Below are 12,790 nucleotides of genomic sequence, written 5' to 3'. Positions count from 1 at the left end.
CTATTGAAATTACAAACTTTGTACAACAAAATTTAAAAAAAATGAAAAATACAACTGGGTTGAAATTCAGCCCAATTTATATGTGATGGCAGTGTCTACTATACTGATAAGGGGAAGTAACACTGTGTTGGAGTTTGATCCCCTTGAGAGATTTGAGCAATCGGCATTTTACTGTCTTACAATCATTTTACATCAGTTTCTTTCTGCATAAGTGATGCACTACATATTTTTACAGAATACACAAATTCATAAATCACAATCACCTTTCTTGGTACAATTATTAACAAAATTTATGAAAATACTATTTTTACATTTTGACAAAATGTGTAGGCATGCTCCTTTAAACTAAAAAAAAAATACTGATGTACCATTGAAACCTAGCAATGAAATTTAAAAAGTTGCGGGTTTTGTGTTATAATGATTATTAAACGATGAATTAAGGTTGGATTACTGTGTGTGAAGAGGTTTTGGTGTAGGTGTGTATCTGGGGAATTATCTTTTTATTTAAAAAAAAGGTATGGTTTGTATCCTTGTTTCTTGAAATTTTGAAATAAAGAAAGTTTTGTTTTGTTATTTGATGAAATTAAATGATGCAGTTAGGAAAATTAATTAAATAAATCAACAATTGAAGGAGTGTCTGTGTTCAGTTAAAAATTAGTAAGGCTGTGCATCTTATTATTTAATACTTATGCACTATTTTGTGAAAAATCTTAAAAGAAAAAGAAAAAAAATGATGGGTTAATTACATGAATTAAGTGGTACATTTTTGCATTGTATTAGATGATTAAATCGTGTTTTTTTTCACTTCATATTACGACTGTGTCATTAATTATACAGGTATTTGAGTTGTATGAAAATCATTAACTATAATTTTTTATTTCAGAGTTGTTTGAATAATGAAGCTGTATGAAGACCCAGTTTTGTATGATGTGGTCCCAAATTGGAATTGGCACCACTTCACTGTACATGGTTTACCTAGTCAGGTAGGTACTTTAACAAATTATATGTGTCTTTTATATATGTTTGTTGAATTTATCCTGTTGTGACATGATAATAGAAGAATATGATGGGATGACGATGTACGGGTGTGGTATATCTAGCAGGGAGGTAGAAAATTTGAATCTCGTTTAAAGCTGATAATGTGAAACCATTTGATATTGTGGACACATTTCTTTATGTAAAAACAGTTATTTCGTTGGGAAATAAATTTGTTGATTTCAAATTTTAAGTATAAAATGAATGGGAATTTTTACTAATACGTTTGGATATTAATTTTGTTGATACACTCGTCTACAAAATCCATGAATATTAGTCCCCCCACAAAATTGATATTAATGATTTAACAGTGTAGTATAGTCTTGACTTCAGGTCGTGGAAAAAAGACTGAGTTAAGAATTATTATTGGTATCAGTTAGATGAATTTGTTTGAATCTGCTATATTCCAGATATTTGTCATATAGAGAGTTCTGTGCTTTCTGTATTTTTAGCGGGAGTATTCAAAGAATAAGAAGAGTTCTTGCACTTGTCTATGCATTGGAGTATTTTTGTCTGGATCCCAGTTTGGTTAAGTTTTCTGTGTGTTTTGGTATCTCAGTATCCACAAACAGGAATGGATTGAAACTTCACACACTTGTTACCTGTGATGAACTTGCATGTAGTGCACAAGTTCAATAACTCTGTTCTTTTGCATTGATACTTGTTTAATATGACTGTCTATGTTTTCATTCGTTAACATTTTTTAGTGGCAATGCTTTAGAATAGTCGAACATGTTGGTGATTCTTGATAGTTATAACATTATCTAGTACTTGTAGAAAGAAAAACTCTGATAATCTATTGAATAACCATGTTCTTCACTGCAAAATAGATGAAATTTTTTCGGTAAGCCTATGACACAGGACACAGATGGTGCTCCATATCAATGTCATTCATACAAAGCTCTAAAATTTTGAGGAGGAATATTATATACCGTCAAACTTCGGTATACATTTTTATCAGAACAAGCATGTTCGTTAGATTTTATACAAAATAATTTTTAACAAATTATTTGCCTGTCGTAAGTGTACTAGTTATTGACACAAATTGAAATGAGTTATGGTATATGGTTTGATAAAATCTTTGGGGTAGAGATCGCATAGAATTAGCACAACAGGTTTAGGTATTGTAAAAAGGGTGGGTTCAATCTGCCATACATGACAAATTTACTGTAAATGGATGCCCCCATATTACATGACTTTAACAGCTGATAGAAATCTGAAAAATGATAGATTATCATAATTTCTTTATGTAAAGCTGTCATTTTTACTGATGAGCAACCAGCTCTGTTGAAACTAGGTTAGCTGTACTAAGTGGGTATACCATGTTTTTTTTCTGGCCAAATTGGGGCCGAAATTGGGCCCCAATCCTAATGGCAAATAGTACGGTATGTTTTTTCCCAATTTCAAAGCTAAAATCCCAAAAGTTTCATTTATTATCTTTTTTTTTTTTTCAACTTTTTCAAACAAGACTGAAACCTTCAACATTTGAAACACAAGACAGTTTGCTAACTTGATGCTTAAGAAATAATAAATTTGTTCCTATATTTTATCAGTTAATAAAATATGGGCAGGAGTTTGGATGAGTAATAATTAAATCACGAGTGCATAGCACGAGTGGTTTAATTATTCGCATCCAGGCAACTGCTCAGATTGTTTGTACTTTCAAAGATGTTTCGACAAAATTCAATGCACTGTATGCATTGCTAAGAATAAAATGAATTTAAAATTAAAAATAAAAGGTAAATGATAGAATTTAAAAAGGAAATGAATTTAAAAGACAATGCTGTAATTAAAAATAAAATGGAAATGATGGAATTTAAAATGGATGAATTTAAAAAGCAATGTTGAAATTGAAAATAAAAGGGAAATGATGGAATTTAAAAGGGAGATGAATTTAAAAAGCAATTTTGCAATTGAAAATAAAACGGAAATGATGGGATTCAAGAGAAATGATGGAATTTAAAAGGGATTTGAATTTTAAAGGAAATGCTGCAATCAAAAATAAAAGGGAAATGATGGAATATAAAAGAGATTTGAATTTAAAAGGAAATTCTGCAGGTGAAAATAAAAGATACGATGGTAAATTATAGGGAAATAATGGGATATATTTCTTCAATTCAAAAAAAAGGGGGAATAGAAAATAAAAACTTGGAAAAGAGATGAAAAGTTATGATTATAAGACAGCAATGGGAAAATGAAAGGAAATGTAAGATTGAAAAAAATAAAAGCAATCCAACCTATCTAATTTTTAGCTCGACATTGCACTTGCCCCGGCATCGGCGTCACATTTGGTTAAAGTTTTTGATAAAGTCAAATATCTCTCTTGCTATCAGGCCTTCACTTGAACTTGAAACAGTTTTTTACTATCAATGTATACACCAGGAGAAAAATCCGTATAACCCTGGTTTGAATTTTGACAGAGTTACACCCTTTTTTAACTTAGAATTTTTTTGGTTAAAGTTTTTTGATAAAGTCAAATATATTACTATCAAAGCTATTGATTTGAAACTGAAAATAGTTATTTACTATCAATGTCTGCACCAGGAGAAACAATCCCCATAACTCTGGTTTGAATTTTGACAGAGTTATGCCCCTTTTTAAGTTAGAGTTTTTTGGTTAAAGTTTTATAAAGTGTTTATAAAGTGTTTACTGAGAAAGCTCTAATTCAGAGATAAACACCGAGAAAAGTCAAGTGTGCTTGTCTTACAGACACCTCTTGTTACTGTTAAGGATTTTTGTAAAGCATGACAATTTAAAATAAAAGCCTTTATTTATTCTTTCCTTAATTGAATCGTTGACATATTTTGTATTAAAGAGATCTACAAAAATTTTTTAAAAAAAGTAGACTTTCAGACAAATAGAATGATAAAGATAAATCACTTGGACCCAATCAAAACCTGGGGTATTTATACAGGGTTTATTGACAAAAATATATTAATTTAAGTATGAAATATTGTAATTCTATAGCATGCATAAAATTTGATAATATAGTATTAAGAAATTATGCTATAATAATATGGCTAATAAGGTATTAACCTTTAGCCTGCTGGCGGCAATTGATTCTGCCTTTGCGACCAGTGCAGACCAAGATCAGCCTCCACATTCGTGCAGTCTGATCATCGTCTGCACTGTTCACTATTTAGTCAGTAAATTTTCAGTGAACACCCCTTTGAATAATAAATGGTACTGCCCAAATTGAATGATGGACCAACCAGCTCATTTTAGAAATTTAGGAGGGTATTAAGGGTTAAATGAATTTTATCAAAAATAATGCTCTTTGTGAAGGAGAACTTTTATGGCTTTCTGGTTGACCAGCATATAACCTACATGATCTTTTGAAGTGTGAACAAGTCATGATAATTAAACAGTACATGCACCTAGGTGAGATAATCAGGATGGATAATCTAAGTTTAGCAGGCCAAGTGATGGCCTGAAACCTAAACAGCCTTTTGTTTTCACATTAATGTTTCTTTGTGTTTTATGGAGACAAACTTTTTAAGTACCATGTACTTAAAGGTTAACTGGTTACATTTGGACAAAGAACAGTAATACTAATTGTGGTTAAGAGTACAAAATTCAGCAATGTCGTTTAGCCGCAAAGTTGGTCTTTTTTTACAGAATGCTTTTCAGAGGGGTAGGAATGTGGGGCAGGGGGATGGGGATTATATTTCTGTATTTTCCTCAGCATTTGGATTCACTCAATGCTGTGTAATAATCTTTATATTACATACGTATCTGCATGTAAAATTATTATATAAAAGATTCATTTGTTATAATTAAGCTTAAGTGAAATTGAAAATATAGTTGTTAAAGAACTTTTAAACGTGACAGCATACATGATACTGACATCATAAATGACATCACTCCCACGATATGAAATTTGAACGTCAATATGGAAGAATATTGACATTTCAGTTTCCATTGAAACTTGACGGAGTTTTTAAACGAGTATATAATAATATATTCATATTCTATCAAATGTTTTAGAATGAACAGAAACAAAACTTGAAAGTAAGTAATATTATAATATAGAATCCAAAATACAAGTGTTTCTGGTGAAAAATATATTTTTTATATTTTCTGTAACAAATACTTGCTCGATCTTGTTTCATTACTTATGAAATATTATATGTGTTTTGTAACATCAGTCTGACATAATGCAGTTTTAGTTTCACTTGTTTGTATAATTATTATCTTATAAAAAAGACAAAAAAAAAAAAAAAACAACATATCTCTGAAATGTCAGTGAAATTTTATTTGTGTTGATCCTACAAGTTTTGTAAAATGTTTAAAAGTATGTGTTTAGGCAATAAATGACAGATAAAAGAGGATTACAGACAGACCTATAAAAAAAGTTATAATCATCTATACGAAAATATATTAGAGGACACAAATATTGTGGTGTTGGAAGCTGACGCATACATGTGTGTTAAATAGGATGGCTAGTATATTAAAATACACCACCCATCATAAAATACAAAGCTGCTTTGCTGCATATCATGAATAATATTATAACATAATCATTAAATTTTGTTGCATTAGATGGAATTGACATAGGTCATTCAAATATTATTACATCTGTTGAAACAATGGTTGCTGTTTTTATGATATGAGCCCTTAGGCTAAAATTGGAATGTTTCTAGGAAAACATTAAATTTTCACATCTGCATTATAATCATTGCAGTGCAGTTTTTCTAGTTGACAATAAATTTAACAATTCATTGCGAAATAATGACAATTTTATAGCTTTCGATATAGATTTATTGAAAAACTACAAAACGGATCATGTATATTGTGGTTGGTGTATTCAGTAGGTATTGATCAGTTAATTTAACTCCAACTTTTAAAAGAACATTGGGTTAATTTATCGTCTGATCAGATCTGTGACACAATAAGTTAAGGTAATTTGATCCTAAGGGGTTTTGTTTATCTGAATTGTTCGCTTTGTGGTTTGATCGACAAAAAGTGTTGTCAAACATATATCCTGCTCAGTATAACGGATAGGTTTCCGAACGGTAGGGGACACGATTTTTTTAATCGGATATGGATCTCGATTAGAGGTAATATTCAATTTGTTAGATTTTCATAAAATATCGTATTAATTTTTATTTATGATAAATTATGCTTTAATTCATGATCGCTTATGATATGTTTGTGTTAAGTAATCAAATACTGTGATCAAAATATGGACTGTATTTAAATAATTTTGAGACATTCTTTTACATGAAATTCTGCACTTTTAGGTGTAGTAGATTGCACAGTAGCTGTATTTTCAATTAACTAACAGAAGTAACAATAGAAATCATGAAAAGTTTATGTAAAATTAAAACTTTGCCAAATTTTAATTTGTAAGTTTGGCATATTTTTCCTGGCTTTAAAAGGCCTATATTTGCATTGTTAAAATGTTACTTAAGGAAAACAAGAAAAGAAACAACCAAAACAGAAAAGTGCAGACTTTGCGGTTATGATTTTACTACAGTTGACTGTGTATGATCACGATGGTGTTGGTGGTATTGCGTAAACTCTAATTACGTGCAACTCCTGCTGGATCATGATGACAATACGAACTGTGGTTAGTGAAACAGTCATGCATCACGTCATGATTATAAGATGTATATAATGTATAAACATGCAAATGATGCATGTTTTCTTTTATGTAGTTGTAGACATGCATGTATTAATGCAATGCAAAGGTATTGTTTTAGCGTATTGACGTTGTTGCGATATTCTTATTGGGAAGAGGTGGTGTGTTCCCCACCCCCCACACAAAGTTATAGGTATCAATCCCTTTCTCAGGTTTTGAAATGAAGTAGCCTCATATCCCTATCACTGCAAATAGAATGATAGATTTTTCATTCATTTCTATTGATTTTTATTTTGTCATTTTTTCGTCTGTGTGACAGTGCTTACCATTCTAAAAAGGGAAAAAAAATGTGCACATTTAATACAGTAAGAAATTCTTTAGTGATTTCTTTTAATTACTAGATTTAGCTCCCTTTCATGTCTCCACTATCACATACTTACAAAAAATAATTCAATGCTCCTTAAAAAACACTTTTAAACCCCAAACTTTTGTGAGTCAGCACAATTTTATTTACACACAAGCAGTTCAGCAACATTTGAGCCATGCCATGGGAAAACCAACATAGTGGGTATGCGACCAGCATGGATCCAGACCAGCCTGCGCATCCGCGCAGTCTGGTCAGGATCCTTGCTGTTCGCTAACAGTTTCTCCAATTCCAATAGGCTTTAAAAGCGAACAGCATGGAGCCTGACCAGACTGCGCGGATGCGCAGGCTGGTCTGGATCCATGCTGGTCGCATACCCACTATGTTGGTTTTCTCATGGCACGGCTCATTTCATGATTACTCGGTGCGTGAAAATTAGTTCAGTAGGTTTTTTTTTCTTGCAATTCAGCATTTTGCGAGTTGATGAGATTAGAGTAACTTTTGACTTCATTGTTACACTGCCTTTTAGTCCCAATAATACATTGTCAAACAAATAGTTAACGGCCATGGTTTTTAACCGATATATTGTTTTATTTGTAAGTAATTTGACTGGCGCTACCAAGATCAGATAAACATTTTGTATTAGTAGACCAAAGGTCCTTTACAATGCCGCAGGTATAGTAAAAAATTCCTCTCTTCCTAAGCTAACAGATATTTTCATTGAGAAATAGGGTATTTAAAATATATTTACCTGTTGTAGGTATACAATTATTTGTAAGGTGATTATCGTTGGGGAGTATTACTATAATAGTATGTTATGTGAACAACTGTAATCCCGCCACTTGGTTGTTATGCTGTGAAAAATTATTACGTTTGAATGCTTTGTGTACTTTCTCGACATAATCCTGTAATAATATTTTACGAAACCTAGTAGATGGACAGAAGAAATGTTTCTGTCTAATTTGCATGCAAACATTTAACATTTTTAACATTAAACAGTATTAATTTAAATGTATGAATCAGAGTATAATTAATGTACAAGTGTAACTTTGGAAGAGATAAAAAAAATGATGATAATGCATGAAAAGTTATTCAGTTGACTTTTTAAAGCATAGTTGGGACTTAGATGGCAACTGTTTTCTGTCCAAAAATACACAAGTTTCCTGATAAATGACTGGTACTTTTTCCAGAGCAATGACCTGTATAATACAGACAAATATGGGTATTTCTAGCAGTGTTGTTGCTTGGAGGTTGCACTGTAAACAGCATCTGTGATACAAATAAATCTCAGTCTTGCCAGCAGGGTCGCTCCATAGAGGTTGCACTGTAAACAAGATCTGTAATACAGATAAATGTCAGTCTTGCCAGCCGTGTCGCTCCATAGAGATTGTACTGTAAACAGCATATGTAATGCAGACAAATCTCGGTCTTGCCAGTAGTGTTGCTCCATAGAGGTTGCACTGTAAACAGCATCTGTAATACAGACAAATCTCGGTCTTGCCAGCAGTGTGGCTCCATAGAGGTTGCACTGTAAACAGCATCTGTAATACAGACAAATCTTGGTCTTGCCAGTAGTGTTGCTCCATAGAGGTTGCACTGTAAACAGCATCTGTAATACAGACATTTCTTGGTCTTGGTCTTGCCAGTAGTGCTGCTCCATAGAGGTTGCACTGTAAACAGCATCTTTAATACAGACAAATCTCTGTCTTGCCAGCAGTGTCGCTCCATAGAGGTTGCACTGTAAACAACGTCTGTAATACTGACAAATCTCGGTCTTGCCAGCAGTGTAGCTTCATAGAGGTTGCACTGTAAACAGCGTCAGTAATACAGACAAATCTCGGTCTTGCCAACAGCATCTGTAATACAGACAAATCTCGGTCTTGCCAGCAGTGTTGCTCCATAGAGGTTGCACTGTAAATAATGTCTGTAATACAGACAAATCTCGGTCTTGCCAGTAGTGTCGCTCCATAGAGGTTGCACTGTAAACAGCATCTGTAATACAGACAAATCTTGGTCTTGCCAGTAGTGTTGCTCCATAGAGGTTGCACTGTAAACAACGTCTATAATACTGACAAATCTCGGTCTTGCCAGCAGTGTCACTCCATAGAGGTTGCACTGTAAACAGCGTCTGTAATACAGACAAATCTTGGTCTGGTCTTGCCAACAGCATCTGTAATACAGACAAACCTCGGTCTTGCCAGCAGTGTTGCTCCATAGAGGTTGCACTGTAAACAATGTCTGTAATACAGACAAATCTTGGTCTTGCCAGTAGTGTCGCTCCATAGAGGTTGCCCTGTAAACAACATCTGTAATACAGACAAATCTCGGTCTTGCCAGCAGTGTCGCTCCATAGAGGTTGCACTGTAAACAACATCTGTAATACAGCCAAATCTTGGTCTTGCCAGCAGTGTTGCTCCATAGAGGTTGCTGTAAACAACATGGGTAATACAGACAAATCTTGGTCTTGTCAGTAGTGTCGCTCCATAGAGGTTGGTTGCACTATTAACAGTGTCTATAATACAGACATTTCTTGGTCTTGCCAGTAGTGTCGCTCCATAGAGGTTGGTTGCAGTGTAAACAGCATCTGTAATACAGACAAATCTTGGTCTTGTCAGTAGTGTCGCTCCATAGAGGTTGGTTGCAGTGTAAACAGCATCTGTAATACAGCCAAATCTCGGTCTTGCCAGCAGTGTTGCTCCATAGAGTTTGCTGTAAACAACATGGGTAATACAGACAAATCTTGGTCTTGTCAGTAGTGTCGCTCCATAGAGGTTGGTTGCACTGTTAACAGTGTCTATAATACAGACATTTCTTGGACTTGTCAGTAGTGTCGCTCCATAGAGGTTGGTTGCAGTGTAAACAGCATCTGTAATACAGACAAATCTTGGTCTTGTCAGTAGTGTCGCTCCATAGAGGTTGGTTGCAGTGTAAACAGCATCTGTAATACAGACAAATCTTGGTCTTGACAGTAGTGTCACTCCATAGAGGTTGGTTGCACTGTTAACAGTGTCTATAATACAGACATTTCTTGGTCTTGTCAGTAGTGTCGCTCCATAGAGGTTGGTTGCAGTGTAAACAGCATCTGTAATACAGACAAATCTTGGTCTTGTCAGTAGTGTCGCTCCATAGAGGTTGGTTGCAGTGTAAACAGCATCTGTAATACAGACATTTCTTGGTCTTGTCAGTAGTGTCGCTCCATAGAGGTTGGTTGCAGTGTAAACAGCATCTGTAATACAGAAAAATCTTGGTCTTGTCAGTAGTGTCGCTCAATAGAGGTTGGTTGCACTGTAAACAGCATCTGTAATACAGACAAATCTTGGTCTTGCCAGTAGTGTCGCTCCATAGAGGTTGGTTGCAGTGTAAACAGCGTCTATAATACAGACAAATCTTGGTCTTGCCAGTAGTGTCGCTGCATAGAGGTTGGTTGCACTGTTAACAGTGTCTGTAATACAGACAATTCTTGGTCTTGCCAGTAGTGTCGCTCCATAGAGGTTGGTTGCACTGTAAACAGTGTCTATAATACAGACAATTCTTGGTCTTGCCAGTAGTGTCGCTGCATAGAGGTTGGTTGCAGTGTAAACAGTGTCTATAATACAGACAATTCTTGGTCTTGCCAGTAGTGTCGCTCCATAGAGGTTGGTTGCACTGTAAACAGTGTCTATAATACAGACAAACTTAAGTGCTGTAGATTGGAAAATATTTGTAATGGTTTTGTTTTTGGTAATATTTTAGAAATAATGCCAATTGGGAATTCAAAATTTATCTGCAACATGTCCTAAAACACAAACACTCATGTTTTGCAAGTTAAACAAGTCGTGGTCTTCTGTGAAGAGATACTGCTTTGATCCTTTCTAGATTTGAACCCTTGACATCTGTATGAGTGGTACAATTGCGATCTACATTTTACTTTTGTGATGAGTTTTAAGAATAGAACTACATCATAACTTGTTCATTGGGGGCAGGTACTGATTTTCATTGATTTTAAAGTTGCATTAATCTTCTGAAATTAACCCTTACCCTGCTATATTTCTGTAATGAACTTATCCACCTTTCAGTTTGACAGTACCTTTAACTGTAAAGTGGTGCTTACCAAAAAGATACTCACTGAATGGCGTTTAAAACTGACTTTGAATTCCATAATCTTAACGAAATGTAGCTATATTTTGGTCAAAACCTTGAAATTTAATCCCATTGAAATTAAATGATTCACAGTTTTGCCAAGGACAGTAGTGCCCACGCTTTGTGAATCATAAAATCCAGGTCAGTCTTTTGGCACTATCTTGGCAGACTTGGTAAAAGGAACCAATTAACCTGAAATGAACATTGATTAGTGGAATATTGAAAATAAAATTGATCTGTTCTTGTGTAACTAGATACTGAATTATTGAAAGAATTAAGTAAACCATAGTAGACCTTGGGATAATATGGAACGTGGAACTCTGCTAGAACAGTATATATTTACCTGAAAGCATTTAACTAGGGATTCATGGGAGTTAAAATTTGAAACAAAATGTAGGTAGGTGTTGATGAGTGATTGATAAAAAAGTAAGGTCAGTGTTCGAATTAGTTCTTGATCTGTAGGAGTTTAATAGTCAAATTTATATGGGTGTCAAAAATTAACTTGGACCGATCTCCAAATGAACAATACAAATTGAAAATTATATGACAAAATGACTAAAGAATTATTTAAATTTATGTAGGTGTTTGTGTTTTGTTAATGTGTCATTTGATGGATTACTGAATTATTCAGTTGTTTTCTTATAATATACGTAACTTTCTTAACATAAAGGGATATGCTTTTTACCTGTGGTTAATGATTCACAGATGCTTTGATGTTTCATTTTTTTTTAGAATTTACACTTTTATCATTTAGTAAAAAGATACATTTCTTTGTGTCATTTAATATTGATGATCGAGACGTAATCGAGAAACTTTTAACCTTCTGTGTTGTGATAATTTAAGAACATTTTAATCAAACCGTAACAAAAAATTAGAAGAGAGAAGCTATTGTATTAATAAAAACGTAAGTAAATAATCCATTATTGAACTTCTTTGATGGTATTTAGTATGTAAGAAAGAACGAACATGTATTTGTTTGTTGAATTTGTGATTGTGGATTGAGTCTGTATATAAGAGGTTCATTTGAGAGATAATGAAAAGTGCAACACCCCTCACGCCCCCTTGCACAAGTTTTATTTTTTCAGCCAATGCATTTTCATTCTGTAAAATGCTATCACTTGACTGCCTATAATAAAGCTAGCTATCCATAATGCATATTGTAGTAAGAGAAGTTAACCATGTTATAACTATGAAGGGAAGTAATTTAACATAAGTATAAGAAAAGACTATTACTGGTAAATATAACAATCAGTCTGTCTTGTAACATAACTCTGTCATAGATAGTGATTTGTCTCCCTTGTTGCAATTTATTTTTGACATGTTTGTAACACACCTGTTGATAGGTGGCAATGAGAGACAACACAATGCACAAGAAACATAACTCTGTTTTGAATATTTTTCAATTTATCTCCCTTTTTACACTGATTTTTAGCATAAGTTTGTTTGCAAAGTATACTTAAAGCTGTAAATTGAATAAAACTTGGTATTAACATACATTGACCATTACAAAATAAAATCCCTTTTCTCTTCTCTTTAGTAATATATCTATGTCCTTTATGCAAATATTTGCACACTTCCTGTGTCAAGCATATATCTGTGGAGCATGCAAAAGTTTACAGATAACTCTTGCTTCAATATTAACCCTTATTATGCTGGACACAATTGATTCTGCCTTTGCGACCAGTGTA

The 12,790-nt window shown here is 33.6% G+C and overlaps 1 protein-coding gene across 3 annotated transcripts in view; it reads left to right on the top strand.

Annotated features, from left to right (window-relative positions):
• The first annotated feature begins 386 nt into the window (after positions 1–386).
• The window catches only part of LOC123529461 (tyrosine-protein phosphatase non-receptor type 13-like), a 44,533-nt gene continuing 32,129 nt past the window's right edge, over positions 387–12,790 (top strand). The window contains exons 1-2 of one of the 3 annotated variants that reach the window (XM_045309790.2): positions 387–515; positions 884–983. In XM_045309790.2, coding sequence (XP_045165725.2) covers positions 897–983 — 87 coding nt within the window. In that variant the 5' untranslated portion in view covers positions 387–515; positions 884–896. Of the gene's footprint in view, positions 516–883; positions 984–5,940; positions 6,096–11,474; positions 11,500–12,790 lie in introns of those variants that run through there. The other 2 variants (XM_045309793.2, XM_053521308.1) reach the window with 2 other exon arrangements.

Source organism: Mercenaria mercenaria, chromosome 13, assembly GCF_021730395.1.
Source record: "Mercenaria mercenaria strain notata chromosome 13, MADL_Memer_1, whole genome shotgun sequence".
NCBI classification, from domain to species: Eukaryota; Metazoa; Mollusca; class Bivalvia; order Venerida; family Veneridae; genus Mercenaria; species Mercenaria mercenaria.
Note: the sequence above shows the minus strand (reverse complement) of the source record. Positions and strands in the feature narration are given on the sequence as shown.